Source organism: Rhopilema esculentum, chromosome 5 (assembly GCF_057945365.1).
Source record: "Rhopilema esculentum isolate cy_ngs chromosome 5, ASM5794536v1, whole genome shotgun sequence".
NCBI lineage: Eukaryota > Metazoa > Cnidaria > Scyphozoa > Rhizostomeae > Rhizostomatidae > Rhopilema > Rhopilema esculentum.
In genome coordinates this window covers 7,914,057-7,937,065 of record NC_142819.1, presented here as the reverse complement: position 1 = coordinate 7,937,065, position 23,009 = coordinate 7,914,057, and the positions used below count along the sequence as shown (strand labels likewise).

General features: G+C 36.3%; 2 protein-coding genes across 2 annotated transcripts; both read left to right on the top strand.

Moving 5' to 3' along the window:
- The first annotated feature begins 335 nt into the window (after positions 1-335).
- LOC135689772 (uncharacterized) lies at positions 336-1,576 on the top strand. The gene has a single exon (XM_065207111.2). It carries the CDS (start codon positions 437-439, stop codon positions 1,181-1,183), a length of 747 nt encoding a protein of 248 aa, XP_065063183.2. The 5' UTR covers positions 336-436; the 3' UTR covers positions 1,184-1,576.
- Positions 1,577-4,072: 2,496 nt separating this feature from the next.
- On the top strand, positions 4,073-18,117 carry LOC135689690 (ubiquinol-cytochrome-c reductase complex assembly factor 1). Its single transcript, XM_089116298.1, has 10 exons — positions 4,073-4,169; positions 9,901-10,127; positions 10,373-10,471; positions 10,810-10,882; positions 11,022-11,079; positions 11,688-11,796; positions 12,847-12,927; positions 14,775-14,821; positions 16,453-16,525; positions 17,723-18,117. The coding sequence occupies exons 2-10, from the start codon at positions 9,909-9,911 to the stop codon at positions 17,828-17,830; spliced, it is 867 nt and encodes a 288-aa protein (XP_088972424.1). The 5' UTR covers positions 4,073-4,169; positions 9,901-9,908; the 3' UTR covers positions 17,831-18,117.
- The last annotated feature ends 4,892 nt before the right edge of the window (positions 18,118-23,009 follow it).

Below are 23,009 nucleotides of genomic sequence, written 5' to 3'. Positions count from 1 at the left end.
GTTGTTTTCGCTCTGTTCATAAAGTTATGAACAGAGACCAAAATACAGAGGTTTGATGGGGAGAGAACCAATAAACATGTAGCCATATCTCTGCCATTTCGTAATACACTTGCTTGATTTTGCAAATTTACAGGTATTTCATGGTGCTCTTTCAGGTTATGGGATCCAAATTAAAAAATTCTAAAAAAAGATTTTCGTGACGTCATCACTTTAGCACTCTATAGCGGGTATAGACCTACTTGGATACTTCCCAGCTTGACCCAATCAACACGAGCAGAATATCTGTTCAAGGCAACTGTCATTGCACAACATGCCTAGACTTGTCCTTACCCAGAAATATAAGTACCTCTATATTTCCAGTTGCAGTAAGTGCACTGGTGAGGTGAGGCTCAAAATTCTCCTACATCGAAAGAAAGTCAGGAATTAAATTTCAAAGATGCAAACTTTGATTTTCTTCTGTCTTGCTGTCCAACTTTGCCATATCAATTCGGCATTGGCAGAAAGTCAGCCAGCAGTTCATGTCAAAGCCATACCAAGATCTTGTCTTGACTACCTGAGAGACGGGACAACAACGAATGGATACTACTCTATTGCCGGACCGAAAGGGGAATCTATTCATGTCTATTGCGACTTCACTTCAGAACCAGGCTCAGCATGGACCCTGGCTGTTTCATGGGCTTTTAAAAACAGCAACATGGCTGCCTTCAGAAGCACACCCTTCTCTGTGGATATGCCAGTTAACGAAAGAACGCCAAATTGGGTGGCTTACAGGCTCTCAAAAGCTCAAATGCTTTCTATCAAGGTCCATTCAACGCACTGGAGGGCTACATGCAGTTATAATAGATTGAGTAATAGCGTCGACTTCACCGATTACGTTAGAGCCAACTTACAGGCCATTGATATCACGTCCTATCTTGGGCATGGAATATGCAAGAAAGTTGAATACATCAACATTCGTGGTCATGCAGCCTATCAGAAGACAGCTAGTTTTTGGCAAGTGCTGAATACATATATTATACACATTGACAGTTCCATTTCGGGCGATACTTGTGAGTTTGGAGCAAAGCTAGGAGCAGCTACGAGTGAAGACAATTTTGGGTATTATTATTCAACAAACAAGAACTTCAAATGCACTGCAAATCCAGAATCAACCACCCAGTACTGGTTTGGTAGCTACGTATAAAGCAATGACTTCGATCTTTGATTTTCAGATAAACCTAGCTTCCGTTTTTGTTTATATGACATAATAATTGAATCAAAAGAAATATTCTGATTACTTTTTATCAAGGTTGATCATGGGGTTTTGCAAGAAGTCGACCTGCAAAGCTCTTGGGTGTTTCGTTTAATAGAATGAGCATTGATCTTCCCACTAAGTAGCCGTATATAATTATCATTTTGATAATATCAAATTTTTATGTTAATTTTTTATTATATTAGATCATACCTGAATGCGATACTATTTCATTCCAAGTTGATTCAAATGTTGGTATTCTGGTGTGAACCAATGCTTTGTATGCACTTCCTCGCCTTTGTAGCTGTCTGTCTTTTTGATTGATGGCTAATGTCTATTACGTTGTTTGAATTGTCATTATTTCATTATAAAGTCTAGTTGTTTATGAGCAAATTGGAACTTGATCAGCTGAGAAATTTTCTGGATATTTCACAAAAATAAATTTTCGCAAATTTTGTTTTCCAGGAAGTTTCGCGTATCAATCAACGCAAAAGCAAAAGTTTCTTCTCGTGAAAATTTCTTTCCGCGAAAGTTTCTTCCTTGAAAGTAGCAAGCAACAGACAAAGGCCTTCCCCGGCTTCCCTTCAAGTTCTTCTGTTCTCTGAAACCCTCTGAAAGGTGCATACTTAAAAGTGATATTGAAGTTTTTCTGTTTACTAGTTGTTAAATGAACAACGTGTCTCGAATAATAAAGTCTGGTACAGACTAAGGAATCTGTATCATTTTAAGTTCTCTCAATGATGTTTTAGTGTGAATAAGTTTGTTGGTCACTAGATTTCAAATTATAGCCAAGATACTAACCTAGACAAATGAAAAGATTACACATAAAGGAAAAGAGCATGCAGGCTGAATTTTTTATTATTTTCTTCGCTCAAATTCAGAATATTATATATATATTAGCTTTGCTTGAAAATATTGCAAAAAGTATTAGACTAGGATTGTTATTTTGAACTGTTATTAGAGTTTCTTAGAGTTACAAATAGAACCATTGTTTTGCTGTTATTGTGGAGAGTTTGGCTGCATAAATAGAATCCTTGATTTACATAGAGAACCAGAACCGTCAATAATTGTTTGGACTGAGCATATTTTAGCCTTTTCTAGCATTAGTTGGTGTGGCTCAAAAAGTTTATCTGCCACACCCAGAACCAAGACCTTTTGGTTTGCTAGCCACCCTGAAACTATGACGCTGAACCAAACTGAAATATAGCAGAATTAAATGCTGAACAGTAAACAATTAAAACTTTACATTTGAACAGTTACATAGATATTTTTCTTCGTTTTGAAATTATCTGCAATCTCAGAATTCCCGAGAATAAATATTCGCGAGTTTTATTAATGATAATTATAATCGTTTAAGGACAATACCTGTATTTATTGCCACACCCATTTTGTCGGCAAACCCTCGAGTGAGCCCCAACCCAAAAATTCATTTAGCAATTAAGCCCCCTTGAGCTTTATTCGAGGATTTACGGTTTATGCGATAGAAGGACAGAGAAGTAGATTGTAAAAATGAATTTTGGGGTCAGTATGCAGCAGCAAACTTACACCTTGTCGGGCACAATGTTCGGAAACTTGACGTTTCAGGGACACTTTTTCTAACTCGTTGAAATAAAGATTGTTTTGGTGAATATTCAAAAGAATGGAATTTTCAGACATTTTGCTCAGTGCACATGGCCGGGTGAAACGTGGAGGTGGAGGGGCCAAAAAAAATTTGAAAGCGGAGGGGCCAAAATATAAACGCTTTTAAAGGGCTTAGTTTGCCCTTTAGCGGAGGGGCCAAAATATGGCCGCCACCATGGTTGGCGGCAAGAAAAATTTAACACTGATATAGAGAATGGTACTTGACAAGTAATGGATCTTGAGAACCACTTGATCAAACCAACCTATTCGAAATATTCTCGTGAAATTTCTAACACAAACTGCTCATTTCCCAGGTCTCGACACTTGCCAAATTTCCTGGCCTTCCCATTTCGTCCCATGTGATTAGTTATGTAATTTTCGTCACCTGCTAACATAACAAACAGTGTAATTCTGACATAGGACGGTTCTAAGCATCTAGCACTTTATGGCCTACCGGTAAGCAGTAATTTTCATTTCTATCTTAGCATACCAATCCATGTCTGTTCAGTCTGTATAATAGAAATCTGCCAGTGTTTGTGGAAGGGAAGCTGGGTATTTCCCAAAATGTACTTGTTGTGAGTAATTTTCAGCTTAAAAAATATTCACAGTTTCGTAACGTCAAACCTATAAAACTTTCTCGACAATTACCAACTCCCCCTCCCCTCTCCCAAAAAACCTGTCGTTGTCCTTTGTTGCTTAGCCTTGGTGAACGAGGAGGGTCAACTTAAAGGACAAGTGACACACTTTTCACCCTATCTTTTTTTCATTAACTTATAGATCATGATTTAGAAGTAAGTTTTTCCTGGTTTAGAACAAAAAATTCTAATCAGGGGGCGCAGGGGGCGCGATTTTGCTTTTTATCACGTGACCCTATGACGTACATTGTGATAACTCGGAATTTTCCTGTCATTGATAGAGAGTTTACGAAACACGACGCGACAGGTCCAGACGAACTGAATTTGTCTAGAAGCGTGTTGTAAACGTTATTATTGCACTGTATACCAGTAGCAGCAATAACAAATTATCACAATCTACGTCATAGTGTCACGTGATTCGTTTCCCGCCATAATTTGAAAAGGGTTTTTAAGTAAGAAAATGAAATCAGAAAGGAAAAATATTTCAACAACACTCTCATACAGCATTTTACTTTAAGTTAAGAGAAAAAAAAAATTTGGCGCCAAAAGCGTGTCACTTGTCCTTTAAAAGGTCACATTTTTTATTATAGCAGTAACAACAACAACAGCCACAACCACAACAACATAAGCAGCAAGACCAAATTATGAAATTCTCTAGTTTTTAACGAAGAAAGTGAACCAAGGTAAGAACTAAGTGGCATATTTTCGTAATTTTCGGAATTAAGGTTTTGGTGATGAACTAAACCGCAGTAGATTTGTAGGAATTAAATGTTGCGTTTTTGTGATGAACTTAAATTCATTCGGAATTATAAGGAATGTCACCGAAGTTTTCAACCATGGCCTAAATATGGGATGTTATGCAATCCACGCTGCTGCATCATATCACTAGATATTCTATTCAGTAAATCAGTCAATGAATTAATTTAATGCATCAATCAAAGGTTTCATTTTTATCATTTTTTAATATTTATTACGAAATCCACTTAGGGTTAAAACATCAAATAAAGCATATTGGAATCGGAGGCAGCCCTGAGATGGCAACCTTTATTGGCCTATTAATATGGCCATATTTTTGCTAACGTACAGTTTTTTTACCAATATTCTGATATATTTAACTCTTAAGGAGTGTAAGATTAAAAACATAGATATGTGTTAAAATATTTGCCCTTTTAAGCCATGACATATGGCTATTTTTTTACAACAATAAGGAGTTGCCTCTGACACCATAACCCTAATCTACTCTGGCAGTTATTCCAAACTAAAAATAATAACAAACAGAAAATTAATTGTAGCAATGTATAAACAATGTTTCCAGGACAATGAATGGTAGCACCGTGATCAAAGCCAGGCCTGGCCATTAGAGGTAAGCGAAAGCCTCCACATGCCCCTCACAACCTGAGGCGAGCTCTGAATTGCATTCCTAACAAAACTTGAAGGAAAGATTGCTCCCCTAAAATTTCCATTCATTTGCCCTTTTCATATTCACAGAAGCCTGAAAAATTGCAAGGGTTAATTGGTTTATTTTTTACAGTTATTTCTCCTGATATTGCATATTGGCAATTATTTTTTCCCTGTCTGGCAGTTTTTGTTATGATAGTCACAAACTTCAATCTATTTGGAAAAATATAGTGAAGTGAAAGGTACTTTCGCAGAACTTAGAATCTTTCAATCTTATGAAAACAGGCATATTCTTGATAAGAACTTCCAAGAAATCGGTAAGAATTGATTTGGGGATTAGAAACAGATCGTTCCAGCATAAGAAACAAAACTCTCCCTCAAAGAGAACAGCTTACATGGTCTTGCAGATCAAAAATGGCAACTAAGACATGCAATTCCACTGTCAAGTGGCATTTAGTGGAAACCCAGATTATGTGAAAACTATAATGGTGACATGTTTCAGATTATTGGTAGAGCCTATTCGTCATTCCATAAACATTGAAAAGGCAGTATTGTCTAGACAGAAGGAGTTCGTTTTCACCTTCAGACTCCATTGGTAACATTCTCAATAAGCAAGCAGCACTATTTGCGCAACCTCAACAGTCATGTGTTCCCGTTTCTGATTGGCCTATTTTTTCTACAACTGGGTTTATATATTTCCTAGCGTAGAGTTTTGATCTATGTTCTGATGTTTTATACTCTGAGTGTCAGAGGAAAAGCTTAAGTTTGTTTCAAAATGTGTTTTTCAAAGCCATTCATAAATTCTATACAACAAAAAGACTGTTTGGTAAGAGAGTTGTTATTTTTGTCAGGCCTTTTTCGCAAGAAATAACCCATGAGATTGCATAATTTCTCTTGCGCGAGCAATCGCTCTGGTAGTGATAGCAATGATCTTATAAAGTACCTTTTTGTTTGAGGTAACATCAAATGAGAGCAAACTGTTATGATCACCTTTAATGCACTCCAAAAAAGAATAAATACTCAATACAAATGTGCCTCGTTTATAAATTTCATGTATTTCATGAAGGTCATATAGACGTTATTTCCGGATGATCCCAAAATGTTGTTAAAAATCTGCCATAGATTCCACGCAAAATATTTGTTTTTCTGGTCATTTTCTCCGCGAATATTCCACCATTCAAACTTCTGAGTTCTGATAACAAGAAAAAACAAAGGATACAAGGTTTCTTCGAAAGCCTTTGCTTCAGATTCCGCATTCGATTCGTTATCTGCAAATTTCAAAATTATTGTTCTGGCTTTCCCCGCCCAGAAAAAATACTTTACAGTCTGGCTGCCCAGAAAATGTCCTAAATGCTATTGTAGTTCAAATACTAGTACCTAAAGTATTCCTAAGCATTCCCTGTGGAATTGATTTTCAAATGCATTTTTTCGTTGAGATGTGGTTTACTCAGCTTTCTTATATTTCTGTGTTTTGATATACCATCTTTGTGTTGTCTATGTCACTTGCTTGGGTCACAAAAGATGACTAGAATTGTGTTTATTGAAAAGACATTTATTCCTCACAATTTACTGTTTTGCGCAAGCGATCAAATGCTTGGGTTTGCACGAGTGCTGACGTGATCACAAGGGATTGCTTGTGTCAAATGAAAAGGCCTGTTTTTTGTGTGCAAGCTTTGCACAAAACTAGAAGAGTCTGTTCAAGCAAAGAGGGGGGCCTGGTCCACAGTTAAAGCATATATAAATTGAAGTAAAACAGTATACTCCTTGAATTCAAGACTATGTAAAGGCAATCAACAGATACTAAAGGGGCTAAATCCATCTGGCGGACCTATGTGTACTTTTATATATATCTGGTCAGGGGCGGATGCAGAAAAAAATCTGACATTCGCAAATTTTCGACCACGCCTATATGACCACGCCCAAAAAAATCAGTCAAATGTTACTATAGTCTCAGAATCGAAGTTTTCCACTTAAAGATGTATTTTTCCTTATATTAAGTTTTAGGATTAGGAAACTAACAACATATTTTTTAAACAGCATAGACTAAATAAAAATGTTGAGGCTCAAAGGTTGAGAAATTTAAGGATAAATATTAAGAATAACAGCCAGGTCTGGATTTCATTGACAATTTGGCATTTTACTTATTGAGTAAACAAGAAAAGAGATCTCTGGAAAAATTTTGAGAAACACTCATCAAGCTTTTGTTGTGTTGGCATGTTTTGTTTTCTACATGGCTTTTGTGATGGAAAAACAGCAGCAAAGATTTTAAATGTCCTCTTAATGATGATTTAATGGCAAGTCTAGGCACAGAATCACAAATTGTCAAGAACAAAGAGGATGAGCTAAAATAAGGGTATATTAGGTGTGTGTATCACCCCTTCTCAGGGAGAAAAACTCATGAAAAACATTTTATGTCACTCACTTAAAAAACAGCCATTTAAAGAAAGGAATCTTAGTTCTATTTATACAATGATATTATTTAACAATCAAATACTGTGTTTAGTGTAGAAATTTTCAATGCAATATCCACCCAAATGTTTGACTTCAACACCAAATACCTTAGGGGCTCAGAGCTTTTCTGTTATTTATTTTGTGCATTCACCTTTCTATCTAAACTGCCGTGTGATGTGCCTTAAACAGGGCCAAAAATACAAGTTAGGTCAATACATATAATACAATTTTAGTATTTTCAGGTGTTGGTAAAACAGCAAATGTAACAGAATTTAAAACAATTCATTGTCTTTCCATAACAAGTACATCATAAATATATTATATACAAATTTAAAATGTACATCAAACAAAGTCAGTAATGGCAAAGAAATAAGGCAAACATGGTAACTTTTACTACATGGATTTATATAGGATATTTACTTGGCAGAACCAACTTGCTGTGAATTTCTTATTAATAATGTAGTATTTCCCCCATTAGGATCATTCCATTGATTGCACTTATTTACTACCCATATTTACATTTACTTACACACACAATTACATAGAAAAGAAAACTGTCAGTTACTTGCAAATTCATAAACAAAAATTAATGAATCTTAAGGGTATTTCAGAACCAAAAGTTTCAAATGGTATACTCTTATAGTGTGGAAACCACAAATAATTTTACTAGTTTTAGAGGTTAAACTCGTGAAAAGGGTTACCATATTTATGGACCTTAAAAAGCATCACGTATTCTTCAAAATATTATTTGAGTCTGAATCTCTGTCTAAATAACGTCCTCCATCATGAAAATGAAAACATAGGCAAAGTTTTGGTTCAACAATTTTAGGTCCCACTGAACTGTCCTCGCATATTGCCATCTATCAAATTCCATCCATCAACCAAAATCTTCGTCAAACTTTGAACATCTTCATAAGAAATCCGCTGATTCAAATTAGAAATCGTCTTATAATTGACTCCTTTCACTCACTCTGAAGTACAATTGCTGCTCTTCTGCAAGCAAATGTCTCCACAGCTTTCCAACAACAATCATGGCCGTTGATCTGGAAGCGAGGTTTCAATCTGCTCACTTTCCAAGGTTCTCTCCCTCAATTGGCTACCGAACACAGTTCGCATCTACGTTCGCCACATTCGCAAAAAAATTTCCCATATACATTTCCTATTGGTTTTCAGATGGCTAAATAACATAGCTGGACTGACATTCGCACAAATTTTTGGCATACATTTTTCAGTACTACTTTGTTTGCGCACGCATGCCTAATATATTATAATTCCATTCGACATTCGCATCAAACCTTATTGGTGCTCTGTGAATTTATGCGTAAAAGGGGGAGCCCTCTTTCGAATATATCATCTCTAAATCACGAAAACGAGGGAATAAAACCTAAAAAGTAAACAACAAGGTGACATCATAGCAACTAGGGCAGGAAACAAAACTTTTATTTCTTGTATTCTATGGACCTTTTTTTTATTATCTGGCCATTTCTAGTACAATATTCACAATGCTAAAATGTATTAACAGACAATTACAAAAAGACATGTGGAAATCTGACATTCGCCAGTGCGAATGTTGCGAATGTCTGGATCCGCCCCTGTATCTGGTGGTACATTCCAAAATCATTTTGATGGCTGTTAAGTTGTATGTTTTGCTATCATAAAGTATTGTATCACATAGATGTTCATCAGTTAAGATTATCATATAAGTATAATTATTAACAATGTTAGAAAGTTCTTCAAACAGGATTTCCCTATGGTACAAACATGATTTTGACAATGCAGGAAGAAATGTGTGATTGATTCAACTTTTGCAAGTTGTTGCATCTGCACACTGGGCTATGGCAGCAAAGTTGTGTTATTGTCTATGCTCACTAAACCTAATGTGATGACCTAGTATGAGTGCAGAAACACAACCATAGGTGATTCCATGCATGGGATTTTTTAGAAGGTCTTAAAATAGAAGTTATTGATTTTTTAAACTGTGATATTGTCTTTGATTTCTTATTTCAGAATCTAAACCATTCCATATTTTAATGCAGTATGGAATGAAAAGAAGCTTTTAGAGTATCTTGTTGTATTGTGGTAACACAAAAAACTCTTTGTTGCAGCAAGTTATATCACTGTATATTATTTTTGGCTAGAATCCTTAGGGATATCTAAATTCTGACCACCAAGAGCTGTAAATCATCAATTTTTGACAAAACTGAGTGTTGTAAAAATGTTGTTACCCAACTAGATAAAAGCATGCTACTAGATAGCTCTTGGGAGCTTTTGCATGTCATACAGTCAAACAGCTTCCTCCATAGTACTAACTCCTGTTATGCTCAAATTTTTAAGTTGTCTCTTTTCATCATTTTAATTAAAACTTAACATCAAACATGTTCTTGAGGTATTGCAACTGATGCTGTGAATTTAAAAGACTCAAGAGAAAAATCGTTCATTTACTTGCTATTTATTGGATCCTATGTTTTCTCAACTTTGATCCAGTTTTTTTCATTTTAATGAGTTGCCGGCTACAAGATTATTAATTTGTCGCTCTTTATCCTCTATTCACTATTTCTCTTTCAGACTCAAAGATGACTTCTGCATCATTACTTAGATCAAACTTCTTAGGAGTTTCAAGTCGCCATTCTAATACATTCAAAACTCTCTTGGCATTTTCAATGAACACGCGTCAAAGTTTTAACTGCCTATCATATCAAAATTTAAGAACACTTTCAAGCATTAGCCCACAACATATTGTGTTTAAACGATGTCTTAATAGTGGCTACCAACAAAGAGATTTATCAACCATGGTAACTCACTTTTGTTCATTCCTTTTTTCTTGCAGTTTTCAATTATTATTATTGTAGTAGACCAAATAGCAGCACGTTTTTAGCAAGGTTTTAGAAACATTACCAATTGCTCCCTTTGCCAATGTTTGAGCATACACAGTGCCTGGAAGGTCAAAAGTAATTGTGCTAAGTCAGGCGTTTTTCTATTATATTTCATATACTTTTAAAGTATCTTGAGTTGAATGCATTCCCTTTTTATATCACAGAATGAAGGTAGTGGCTCAACTATTTCTGCACCTGTAACACTCAAGGAGAAAATATATAGTTTATTTCAACGTATTGGGTGGATTTTCACCAGGAGTTCGGTAAGAGTAGAATTAGTACCATTTTATTAACTTTTTTGGCATAAAGTTGCATTATAAATGATAGTAAACGTCTTTACTAGCAATTTCATGAAGTTGGTTCCTTTAGAGCAACAAATTGTTCACTTTTCTACTGAAAAATCATTGCTACTTCAACCTTCTGCTCCTCTTCCAGTTTTTTCATATCTGATATTATTAAGATATCTAAAAGAAGCTATTTTTACTTATTGATTTCCTCAGTTTTTTATTCATTTACCTTCAGCTCTTTTATGTTTCTAAAAGACATTGGCCTATGGCTGTTAGCGTGTCATCTCTCTCTCTCTCTCTCTCTCTCTCTCCAGATTTTGCACTTTAGAGCAAGACAGATCTATGGATGCTGTACAGATGGAGTTAATTACAAAGAATTTTTCAAAGGTGCCTGAAGCTCAACTTCATTTTAAACTAACACAGTTTTAAACTAGCTTGAATTCCATTGCTAGCTGCAAACGATGTTAATTGCAGTCTACCTCAATATGATGCAAACTCTTTAAAACAGTTTTTGTTTTGTTTTCAGTTTGCAACATGCCTGATACATTTCAGTCATGGTTCCTTGTCATACATTTACATATTTGGTAAGATCAAATTTATTTCAAGAATGAATATATTGAGCAATAAGAATGTTGTTTTGGTGTTTGCTTATGAAAACGTAGCTATCCGTTTTCCTATCTGTTTTTGCCTCGCGTTCACACTGCTTTGCTATGAGAAAGGAGACATTTGGGAGCGCAATTGAGTAAGGATACTTTTAAATACGTTATGTATTGAATACGCTCTGTTTTTAGTGACATTTGAATAATCTATCAAAAGCACCAGTTTTCAAACATTTTAAAATATCAAATTCATATTAACTTTGCGGACTTTGATAGCAACTGCCACAGTTTTAAATTGAGGCCTTCCTTTAAATGAGGCTACCAACAACGTTTTTGTTGGAGCAATGTGAACACTTTCCGCATTCACAGCGTATTCATTTGAAAGCGGATCACTGTGAAATGACATCGTTTTGCCAAGGAAAACGGAGAGAAACGAATACGAAGGAGTGTAAACGTAGCCTTGGTGTACTAAAAACTGTCTTTTGGCGCTAAGTAAGAACAAACAAGAAATAAAGAGATTTTGGTATTTAAATCAATTTTCAGTGGATAATGAATGCATTATGACATTAGTTGTTCTTCTATAAATGTTTTAGGATGTGCTATGTCAGACTGAATTCACTTGATGATGATGGTAAAACCGTCAATCAGAAAATGGCTGAGCTAATGTGGGAAGACATTCGAGAACGAATTAATCTCTTAGGGGTATGATCAATGTTCTGTTGCTTCATGCTTGCTTTTTCTTTGTGCAACTTGTTGACAGAAATGGCAAGAAAAGCTTAGATTTAGTCAAAGGCTTATCGCTATGTATTCCTATTAATAGAAACGTGCTTGCTAGTATTAGTATGCAATTTTTATTTTGTTGAAAACAAGCCAACAGTGCTGATTTGCTAAAGTATCGATTATATGGTTGGTGATTGAAGCTGTTGTGATGATGTTGTTGTGGTTGTATACTTATTGTTGTATGTTGTTTTTGTGATTTAATCACTTGTATGTATGATTAAAAGGTATCCAATTTAGCAAAATTGCTAAAAATTATGCACTAATGCACAGAATACGCAATAGACAATTTTTCTAGCGTTTCAAGGCTTTTGCCTTCCGGAATGGATCCCACTTTGTGGAAATATTTTTGTAATATGACAGAGTTGTTTTAAATCTATCGTGGTTTCTTGTCAGGGGCACCGGAGCAAGAGGTGCTTCCTCCTTGCCCTCACAAAATGTAGCAGTCGTCTTTTTTTTGGTGTTGTTTTACCCATTCTCTAAACCTTGAGCTCTTCCAGCGTCTGTTTCTTGTATTTGTAAATTCCCAGATACTAATTGCGTTAGATAAAGCATGATGATACATTGCATCTTTCAGTAGAGTTTTCGTTTTAACTTGGGTGTGCTATCCTGTGAAGAAGAGCGGAAATTGTCTGTTATGGCTCAAACTGTTCGCTTTCTAGTTCATTCCAAGCAAAATGAAATTCTCAACTAGAAATGTAGACAGAAGGAGTTCGTTTTCTCTCTTGGAGTCCAGTGGTAATTTTTCTTTAGGTACGCGGCACTGATTGGTCAACTATGCCGGTCTTATGCTTGCGTTTTTCTGATTGGCCTATTTCGATCCACAACTGGGTATATATTTTCATTGTGTTCTTTCGGACCCTTATTCTGACGTTTTATGCTCTGAGGAGTGTCAGACGGAAAGCTTTTAGTTAAAATGTTGTAAAATGCTTGCTTTTTTCAAAGCCATTCACAACTAGAATTGGTCTCACTTAGATCGAAGACACGAAAGCAAAGAAAGAAAGTTTCAAGGAGCTAGCAGAGCAGTTCTATGGATTAACAATTGTGTATAATAAGGTTTGTTATCATTGTTTTGATATATAATTTATATGACAGATGAAATGAATATCAATATCTTATTAAAGATTCACGTTGTATCGACCTCTGGCATTTCTAAACTTTTGTATTGACAAATTATGCTCCTGAAGATTTAAGGAAGTTGCTGTTACGATTAGAGACCACTACTCCCAGAGATGAGGACGCTGTATCGACGATGTTCCTGTTGTAACAACAGAAGAACACGCAGCAGGATTCTATCAACACACCTATAATCATTAATCAATATATATTTTCACAATCGAGAAAGGTAAATGCAGATCACTCACAGGGCCTCGAGCACATTTTATCTTATTGTCTAAACATTGAACAAGATGAATACCATCTTCAGTCGATTCTCAAGGCCAATCAGCATGCTGAATGCATAGTAGACTGAAAAAACCTTTAAGCTGACGTAAACAAATTGAAGCCATCGTAATACCTCTGTCTCTCACATGAAATCCATTCAGTATTTTATATCACAATAACGCTGAGTTTTGAGTTATGTAGACTCAAAACACAATCATCTTTAGATAGAAAATGCTAGGTATTATACAAAGGGACTGCTGAGCTACATGCACTGGGGATTTCAGAACGCTTTCTTTCATAAAGAACAAGAAACTTAGAATTGCACTGGGGAACATGTGTCGAATAATTGGCAGAATCCGATCATAGATCCAACTAGGAGTTTAAGAATCGATCTTATAAAACTGCCGTTGTAAACAGGAGTTTGTTTCACCCTTGAACTCCATTGGTAGCATTTCTATAGCCAAGTGGCACTAATGACGCAGCCTAAAAATTTCAGGTTCCTGACTGACTGATTTTCATCCCGCAACTGGGTATAAGTATTTTCTAGCATATGGGTATATGACTTTTTGACCAACGCTCTAACGTTTTATGTGTTTAAGAGCCAATTTAAAATTTTAAAGCCTTTTTTAAAGCCAATTTAAAATTTTGTACCACCAAAAAGGGCTTTTAAGGATCGACAATTTGTAAACGAGTATCGACGATATTACATATCCACATCACGGCCCCTTGGCCAATGGCCGGAGGATGGTTGTAGAAATAAAGAGAAATTGAGGAAGGTGGCCAAAAATTTGGAAACTTGAGGAAGTTGAAGATTTTTTATAGCCTTTTGATTTTCAAAATATAGCCATGAAAAATTGAAAGAAAATCAGAAAGAAATTCTAAAACCTCCTATCTTTTAATATGAATATGTTTGCAGAACTACTTTGCACTGTAAATATTAGGCATTACCTCTTTATGGTTTAATTATTTGAATTAAACAATTTTTTTATTAATCGAAATAATCATTTTGCTTAACATCGGTTTCTAAAAATATTTTTAATTTGAAACAAGCTACAAATTTATAGAAGAGTATTGAAAAAACAAAGTTACCAGGAGAGAAGATCATAGTTGTGTTCCCAAGCATCTGACCACGCCCATTTCAAACCCATTAGAATAAGGAAGGTTTTACAGTAAGATTTTGTTGGCCGGGGGAAGGTTAACAACTTTTCTGGACACTGTACATATCCTTGCTGGTCTACCATCTACAATAATCAAATTGGCGAAGTATACTTCGAGGAAGATATAAACCGCCATGCACATGGGATACGTACCTACTCTAACATTGCAAAAGGTTCTTAACATGACGAGACCGTTTCTTCTAATAACATCCACATTTCATCAAAGTACATGAAATGTTCAAACTAACCCAATTCTTCCTAAACCCGATAGAAGTGTGACTCATTTCAAACTTAAAAGAGGAAGCACACATGTAGTGTTAGTATTTTATATGTTATTTTAGTAATCGATCACGTCTTTTGTAGGCATTTATGTCTGAGAACGAAAAAGATTTCGCAGACGCAATATGGAGGTTAGTTCGTTTAGTTCGTTAGCACATTTTTATCCAGCAGCATGTAGGTATATTAGGCCCGAGTTACACGACGTCGGATTGGTTTTCGGTTCGGATTGCCCACCCCAATCCGAAGCAGTTGCACTTCGCTTTTCCAAGTGATTACACGACTTCGGATTGACTTTTGCTTCGCTGTTACACGATGTCGGATTGCTTCGTTTCAATGTATGGACGTAGTTCATAACACAACAAATTGAAACTATTTCTGGACATACGAAAGTTAAGTCGCCACTCTCCATCATCTTCTTTAAGCCCGTTCTTTAGGTTTGACCACCAGCCGTTGCAGCGACCGGGCTTAAGCCAGAAGCGACGCTGGGCCTGGATTTTTCTCCTTTTCCTGATGCGATAGCTACAAGCAGCTATTTGTTTCATTAACAATTTTCTTCGTGCCAGATAGTTGTGAGTAATGAACTCAAATAACATGCTGTTCTGCTGCAATAAAGTGGAAAAACCCGTAAACATGCCAAGAAACATTTTGATTAACAATTTGATGTCAGCCATGTTTATGCTGGGTATTTTCTTCTTCAAAAAGCGCGCACATTTTGCACATAACAGAGGCAACGTGATCTGCAACGAGGTTTCGGGGTGAAAATCACTTCGGATCCAGTTTTTACACGAGAAGGAATGCGAAGCGAAGTACTTCGGATTGATTTTCACTTCACCTCCAGAGCGGAGTGACTTTCACTCCGGTCACGCTCACCGAAGTACTTCGGATTGCCTCAGCGTCGTGTAACTGAAACCCCTATCCGAAGTGAAAAGCAATCCGAAGTAAACCCAATCCGACGTCGTGTAACTCGGGCCTAAATTTTTCGAAAAACATCTCTACGGCCCTGTTTCTGTTTTCTTAATTACCTCTGCAACATAGGTTATGCCTTATTTTGTTTTCTTGGTAATCATATATAGAAATGTGCCCAGCATTTATGCGTATTTCATATTTCTGTTCTTCCGTGCTTACATGTAACATGTGTTAAAGGCGGTGTGTCTATTCACATTGGAGTTGCATGCACTCTGACTAGACCAGATGATGATATTTTGGCATTAACTCAGCTACTCTTAAATTTCAATGGTTAAGACAAAGCTTCTTAAACTTTGTTTGGTTTAGGCCAAGCAATATCCCTTTCGAGGCAAGCTTCTTGTACGGACAGGCTGTTTTCAACAGAGCATTCCGTATCTCTACCCTGGTCAAAGATATGTTGGATATGCTTCATCTAGCAATTTCCACTTCTAGAAGTCTTCAAGATACGCTAAATAATGTTGGTTATCGGGGTCATTTTATTCTTGGATTTTTGTTAACCTGGTTTTGAATGTCTATTCTGTAAAATCCCATTTATACGTAAGTGTGTATTCACAAATGTCATGTCTCTAGTATTCTAATCGTTTTTAAATTCAACGGGTCGCTGGTATGATTTATCGAGATCAAATGCCACTAATCTTAGGCTTTTGTATGTACTTTTATTTTAAAGTAGGTTTTGTAAAAGCCAGTACTTTGAATTTGTGTTGTTGTATGCACAGTTGTTCATAACTGTCTTTAAAAGAGACTTTTCTTTTTGCTCTTTTCACTGTGGCTGAAACAATTTTTTTCTAATTTTCAGAAATCTTTTTCACGACAAGGAAAAAACAAGTCGGAAAAGCTTGGAAATAATATTACAATATATCGACAAGCAGGTATTGATGATTCTTATTTTGCAACGGTCAAATGAATTTTTAAGCAGACTCATTCATAAAAAGTACAATTGACATAGATTCAGTTTCGTTTCAAAACCGAGTTTTGTATAATTGCCCTTAGCGATATCTCATCAGCAATACCGATGTTATTATTAAGTGACTTTTATAAACTAGAATATCGAACGATTTTAGTTCTCTCTTGTTAAGACATTCGAAGTTTTTTAACGTGTGGCGGATATCAGTAATAGCTTGTTTTATAAACATTCCTGATCTTTTGTTAAAGAAAGTTTATTTTCTAACAAGTGTGGTGAAGTCGGAAAAAAAATGACAACAAATAACGAATATCTTTAACCAATAAATCCAACCAATTCATTTCCAAATTTATCATAAAACGAATATCTAAAATCTCTCTCTAAAATTGTAAATGAATAAATCCGATTTGAGCAATTTAAATATTAAGATGAAGTCATAAGTGAACTGATATTTCGCTCCGGAATACTAGGCTTCATCGGAGGCAAAAGTAATAGTTTACTTATCATTTTATTTTGATGTTTTAGTTGTTCAATTTGGATATATTTACATTATATTGGATTGCCTTTCGTGGTTTTGCGGTGTTCCTATCTATTTTTCGCAAGATTCACAGAATCCGACCGACGGCCTAATCTAGCGTCTTTTTCTTCTGGCATACATACTTACATTGCTTAATTTTGATCCCTATATGGATACAAATTTTATTCACATGATAGCTATCATTCAGTCCAATGTTTTATACGAACAACTTTTTAACCTAACATCTAGGATACATAACCCTAACATTACCTATTTTAAGCAAGAGGCTAGTTCTTATAAAATATCGTACGACAGTTCTTATAAAATAAGACATTTGCTCTTAAGACATATCTCCTTTATAAGAACAAAACTTGAACAGCTGATGTCAAATATCTGATTTTACTATGTATAGGACGATGAAGGCAGCCAAAAGTTTCAACATTTCCCTGACATCCTTAACTTCTATCATCATTACATTATACTCCTTCTTTATGTAACAGCTCATTACACACCTTCTTGCACCTGCCAGTTCTAGTAAAAGGTTTGTTTATCTTTTGCCAAGGGAAAGCATCTCTTTATTCATAAATTGCATAAACTTTCACTGCCTACCAAGAGAATCTCATTATGTTTCTTCGTCTTTTTCCGTAGTTGACAATGCTGGACGGCATGAAGAAAGAGGAATTACTTGGAGTTGGGAAAGTAGAATGGACTTCGCTCGAAGATATTTTAAATTCAAGAAGTGTAAATAATGTGTGATATCCAGATAAGATCCAAGTAGTTTGAGATTAGGTTCAGTATGATCCAGACAGTGTATATTACTTCTTAAATTGCTGTATCATTGCTCACTTCTATTCCGTGTCTCAAACAAATGCCTCCTTCTTATAAACGCCGAAAATATCAAAGCGACGATTCATTTGAAAAGGAAAGAAATAACAGAAAGAGGCATGCACAAAGAATGTCAGGTTTATTCTTCATTATTATGTGATCAGTGAGGTTTTCTGTTAATTTCTTCGTTCTTTTGTGCATATGACAGTTTAACGCGACTCAGGTTTTTTCTATTAATCTCTTCACTAGAAGTCAACTCATTTGAGAACTTCTGTGTATATTATTAAATGATGTAGGTATCACATACTTTCGCTACGTCGTGTTTGCGTATCCCGATAACTCGTTTTTCGTATCCCATTGTGGTATATTTACCTCATTTTTTGTTGGAATCATTATATTTCATAGTAAGCTCTATAAAACGTCTCTCCCCCCAACCCCAACCCCCCGATAGACGCTGCATCAGATTTCTATAAAAATTTATAGGGAGTCTGTTAGAGCAAGTAAAGTACTACTTGTTACAAAGCAAAGTTACATAAACATTTTGTTGAAAGTGTATGGATTCATTTCTACTTCACGAAAACTGAATCGCCTTAAAAAATGACTATTCGGAGTGAGACAAGCGTTTGTTGGGAATTTTTCTTTCTTTTCCTAATAATACTGACCTGAAATTTTATAACCTTGAATATAGAATGGCATTATTCAAACAATAAATTATGAGTTACTCGATTTCTCAAATTTGTAGCATGACATGGATTATTTCTATTGACATTTTATTGGAATGGACATTGGAATCGTTAAAACCACCTTACAAAATGTGTTCAAAAATATCCAGGGCTGTTCAGTTCCTGTCGAATGATATTTAATGGGGCTACAAAGTGTTCAGTAGGCTAGGCATTTAACTTCTTCATTGTCCTTCGGAATGTTGAGCTTTTTTCGTTGAAATCTGAGACACGTTTTGCACATTTTGAAACGGCTTTAGAATCATAATTTCTATATTTTCAGTTTCTTAAGTAAAAATAAACAGATTTGTTTCATGTCACTGAAATAGAAAAAGAGAAAAAGAGATCAACCTTGTCTTCTGGTTGCACCAAATTAAGAAAAGAGGTAAAAGAATAAATGAAAACTTGCAAGTTTTGTGCGAAATTGTTTCTTTGCTTCTAGCCATCCGCGCGCAAATATAAGTATAAAATGTAGCAAATAAGAAACACTGCAATACGCCGAGAATAAACAACAATAAATACACGTAAATCAATGAAGGCTAATATTTCGCCCCGGCATACGGGGCTTCATCAGAGCAAAAAAACATTAAAACCTTGTATAAAACCTTGCTGCGTATACTGCACACTGTGACCTCATTTGAAACGCTTAACACTATTGAACTTTGACAAATCGTACAAACTTGAGACAGCAAAATTCATATTTCAAATTAATGAGGATGCCAGTTACACTGCTCTTGGACATGAATGTCTAAAAACAAAAAAACTTCATCGTTACAATAGAAGACAGACTTCAGGCCTTGGTTTTTCCCTACAAGCGATATTGTGACGTTATTGTCTATTTTTAATACTTGTTAGTAGCCTCGTAAGGATGTATACAGTTAGTTGTTGATTTGATGTTTTCTCGAGAAGTATGCGTTTTATTTGCCTATGGTTACTTAACCCACGATAACTCGTAACCGTCACAAATGGTGGCCAGTGTGGGTCTCAAATAGAGAATATTTGATGTAATGGCTTTTTACGAAAGGCCAGATCTGGAGGCGGGTCGAATGTTTGAAGACGTTGCAGCAGCAGGGCAACAACAGCAGGGCCTAGTACCCCAGTTATTTGGAGGAAACTTCGAAGGAAATCCAATGCCTCAACAAGTAAGATATAGACCGCGTGTTGCACCAAGACGATCAGTCGTTGAAATAGAGAAATTTGCTGGTGAAGACCGTGAAAGTATTATCGAGTGGCTTGACAGCTGGAATCGAGCTACCGCTGCAAATGGCTGGACCCCTGATGAGGAACAGGTAATGCTTCCGCTTTATCTTTTGGGTCGAGCAAGTCAGTTTTATCGCAATTTGTCGCTTCAAATAAAGAATGACGCTAATCTTTTGAAGAGGGAAATTGAGGGTCATTTTAATTCACCTTCGCAAAGGCTACAATACAGAAATCTGGTGGGTGAAAGATACCAAAAACCTAACGAATCTGTGGCGGATTTTTATGAAGATATCTCTAAATTAGTTCAAAGGGGCTGGAGCACAAAATCTCCCGAATTCTTAAGAGAAAAGTCCCTCGAATATTTTGTCAAAGGTTTAAAGCCAACCATCAAAAAAATCTTTTGGGGAGAGGAGGTTGAAGATATTGATACGGCATATCAGAAAGCTCGCACGCGAGAACTTTACATAATTTCAAAAAAGGGAAAAGGTGAAGTTCGTGCCATCGATTCAAAAAATGCTTCGGAACCCCGCTCCACTAGCAACGAATTTTCAGAGCTGCTAGAAGGCATGAAAACAATAATGCAAGACCAAAAACGCATAATTGCTTTTCAGCTCAGAAACCTGCAAGCCTCCCCAGAATCCGGGCCCAAAATTACTGGTACTGGGGAAGAAAATTCTCAGCCCTCAAAATCTCATAAGAATAACATTCAGTGCTGGAACTGTGGAAAATGGGGACATTTTCAAAACAAATGCAGTCAGCCCCGGGTACCTAAGAATTCAGAGGCTAGTCACGATTGACTAGATACGGGAGCCAATTTAAAACAAACAGAAGCGAAAGTAATAAACATTAATTCCGATAGACGCTCAATCAAGCAGCAAGGTTACGTTGCTGGCTTTGTAAATAAAATTAGTACACTTTTGTTGATTGACACTGGAGCGGATATTTCATTGATGTCAAAATCAATATACGATGAAATTGCAGAAAAGCCTATTTTGATTTATGATAATGTTGATTTGTTTGCTGCTAATGGGACGCCTTTATCGAGTTTGGGTAAAGCAGAATTTTCTATTCAATTCAAGGATCGCGTTTTCAAACACAGTGTCGTTGTTATTGAAAATTTCTCGTATGATTTTATTCTCGGCAAAGACTTTCTTGTTGCTAACAAAGCTGCCATTGATTTTGGAATATCGTCATTAATTCTACCAGATCTTGTTGTTGAGTTTTCTTTGCCCAAACGAAAGTTTATCGTTTCTACTGTATCTGACGTTCAAATTTCAGCGAAGGCAACTGTAGCCATTCAAACTAAACTATTTGATAATATTGAAAATAGTGACTTATTCGTTGAAGGTGGGTTTGCCGAGGACAATAAACTGTTTATTGCGCGAGTTTTAACTAAAGTTAGGCCACATAATGACAAAGTAACGCTGCAAGTAACAAACTTAGCGGACTATCCTGTGTTTTTACCAAAAAGCACAGAAATTGCGGAAGTTGTCCCATTTATCGAAGAAAAAGAGCCTCGCATTGACGATGCTCAAACAGAGGTGGTGAACACTGATCCGAACGTTTCTAAGAATATTTTGTCAGAAGAAGACCTTAAAATTAATCATTTAAAACAAGAAGAAAAAGATCGCTTGCTTGCACTCCTTAGAGAACTTAAAATCGTTAAATGTCCTGATTTGGGACAGGTTGAAATAATAAAGCATAAAATCAACGTTGGTGACGCAACACCAATTAAGCAGCCACCGTACAGAGTTCCGTTGGCAAAACAGCGTCTGATTGATGAGGAAGTGGAGAAACTACTCGTAAAGGAAATAATTAGGCCGTCTTGTAGCCCCTGGTCGTCTCCAATCGTACTGGTTTCAAAACCTGATGGTTCCACTCGCTTTTGCATTGATTACAGAAAGGTGAACTCTGTCACAAAAAAGGACGCTTATCCCTTACCCCGTATAGATGACACGTTGAATGCACTAGGTGGGGCTAAATATTTTACAACTTTAGATCTACAAAGTGGTTATTGGCAGGTGGCGCTAGATAATGCATCTAAGGAAATTTCTGCGTTTTCAACCACTAAGGGGCATTGGGAATTTAACGTCATGCCCTTTGGCTTAACGAATGCCCCGGCAACTTTTCAACGATTGATGGACTTTGTATTGACAGGATTACATTGGAGCCATTGTCTAGTTTACTTAGATGACGTCATCATTTTCGGAAAGACATTTGATGAACATCTAGAGCGCTTGCAAGTGGTACTAAACAGATTAAATCAGGCGGGTTTAACCTTAAAGCCATCAAAATGTCAGTGGGCCAAATTGGAGGTTAGGTACTTGGGTCATCTTATCAGTGGTGATGGAATAAAGCCTGATCCAGGGAAAATAGCTGCTGTTGCAAAATTTCCTAAACCTAAAAACAAAACTGAAGTTCGCGCTTTTCTGGGGTTAGCCTCATATTATAGAAGATTTATCGAAAATTTTGCAAGTATTGCTAAACCTTTAACAGAGTTAACAAAAACTAAAGGAAATTTAGGCTTTGAATGGACCAGGAAAGCAGAAGAAGCGTTTGATCAACTAAAAGATCTCCTAACTTCGGCACCCATTCTAGGATGCCCGGATTATCACAGCCATTTCATTTTGCAAACCGACGCAAGTAACAGCGGAATAGGCGTCGTGCTCGCACAAAAACAGAATAACAAAGAGGTGGTTATCGCGTATGCAAGTCGCCAGTTGAGGCCAAGTGAAATGAAATATGCAACAATTCAAAAGGAATGCCTTGCTATCGTTTGGGGAATCAAACATTTTCATTACTATCTTTACGGCCAGCCAAGCTTTTCTGTTATAACCGACCATTGTCCTTTACAGTGGATCAAACGAATGCAAGCCAAAAATCAAATGATCCAGCGTTGGATTTGTGAGTTACAGGGGTACTCTTTTAATGTGCTTCATAGGTCGGGTAAATCGAACGGAAATGCTGATGCATTGTCCAGATGCCCCATCACGTCTTCTCTAGAGGACACAGAGTCTTGTATCAAAAGCTGGGACGTAGCAGTGTTAGATGCGGTGGACGTAAGTGGCCTGCAGGATGAGGAACAAGAGATGAAGGAGATAAAAGATTACTTGTCAAATGGAAGGTTACCAAATGGAATTGACGACGATCGTAGGAAAAAAATCGATTCGTTTAGTGCGAATTACTTTCTA

Excerpts from the sequence above, each read along its gene's own strand:
- LOC135689772 (XM_065207111.2), top strand. The coding sequence starts at position 437 with ATGCAAACTTTGATTTTCTTCTGTCTTGCTGTCCAACTTTGCCATATC.
- LOC135689690 (XM_089116298.1), top strand. The coding sequence starts at position 9,909 with ATGACTTCTGCATCATTACTTAGATCAAACTTCTTAGGAGTTTCAAGT. Across the intron at positions 10,883-11,021 it reads TTACAAAGAATTTTTCAAAG|TTTGCAACATGCCTGATACA; the intron begins GTGCCTGAAGCT and ends TTTTGTTTTCAG. Across the intron at positions 16,526-17,722 it reads TACAATATATCGACAAGCAG|TTGACAATGCTGGACGGCAT; the intron begins GTATTGATGATT and ends CTTTTTCCGTAG.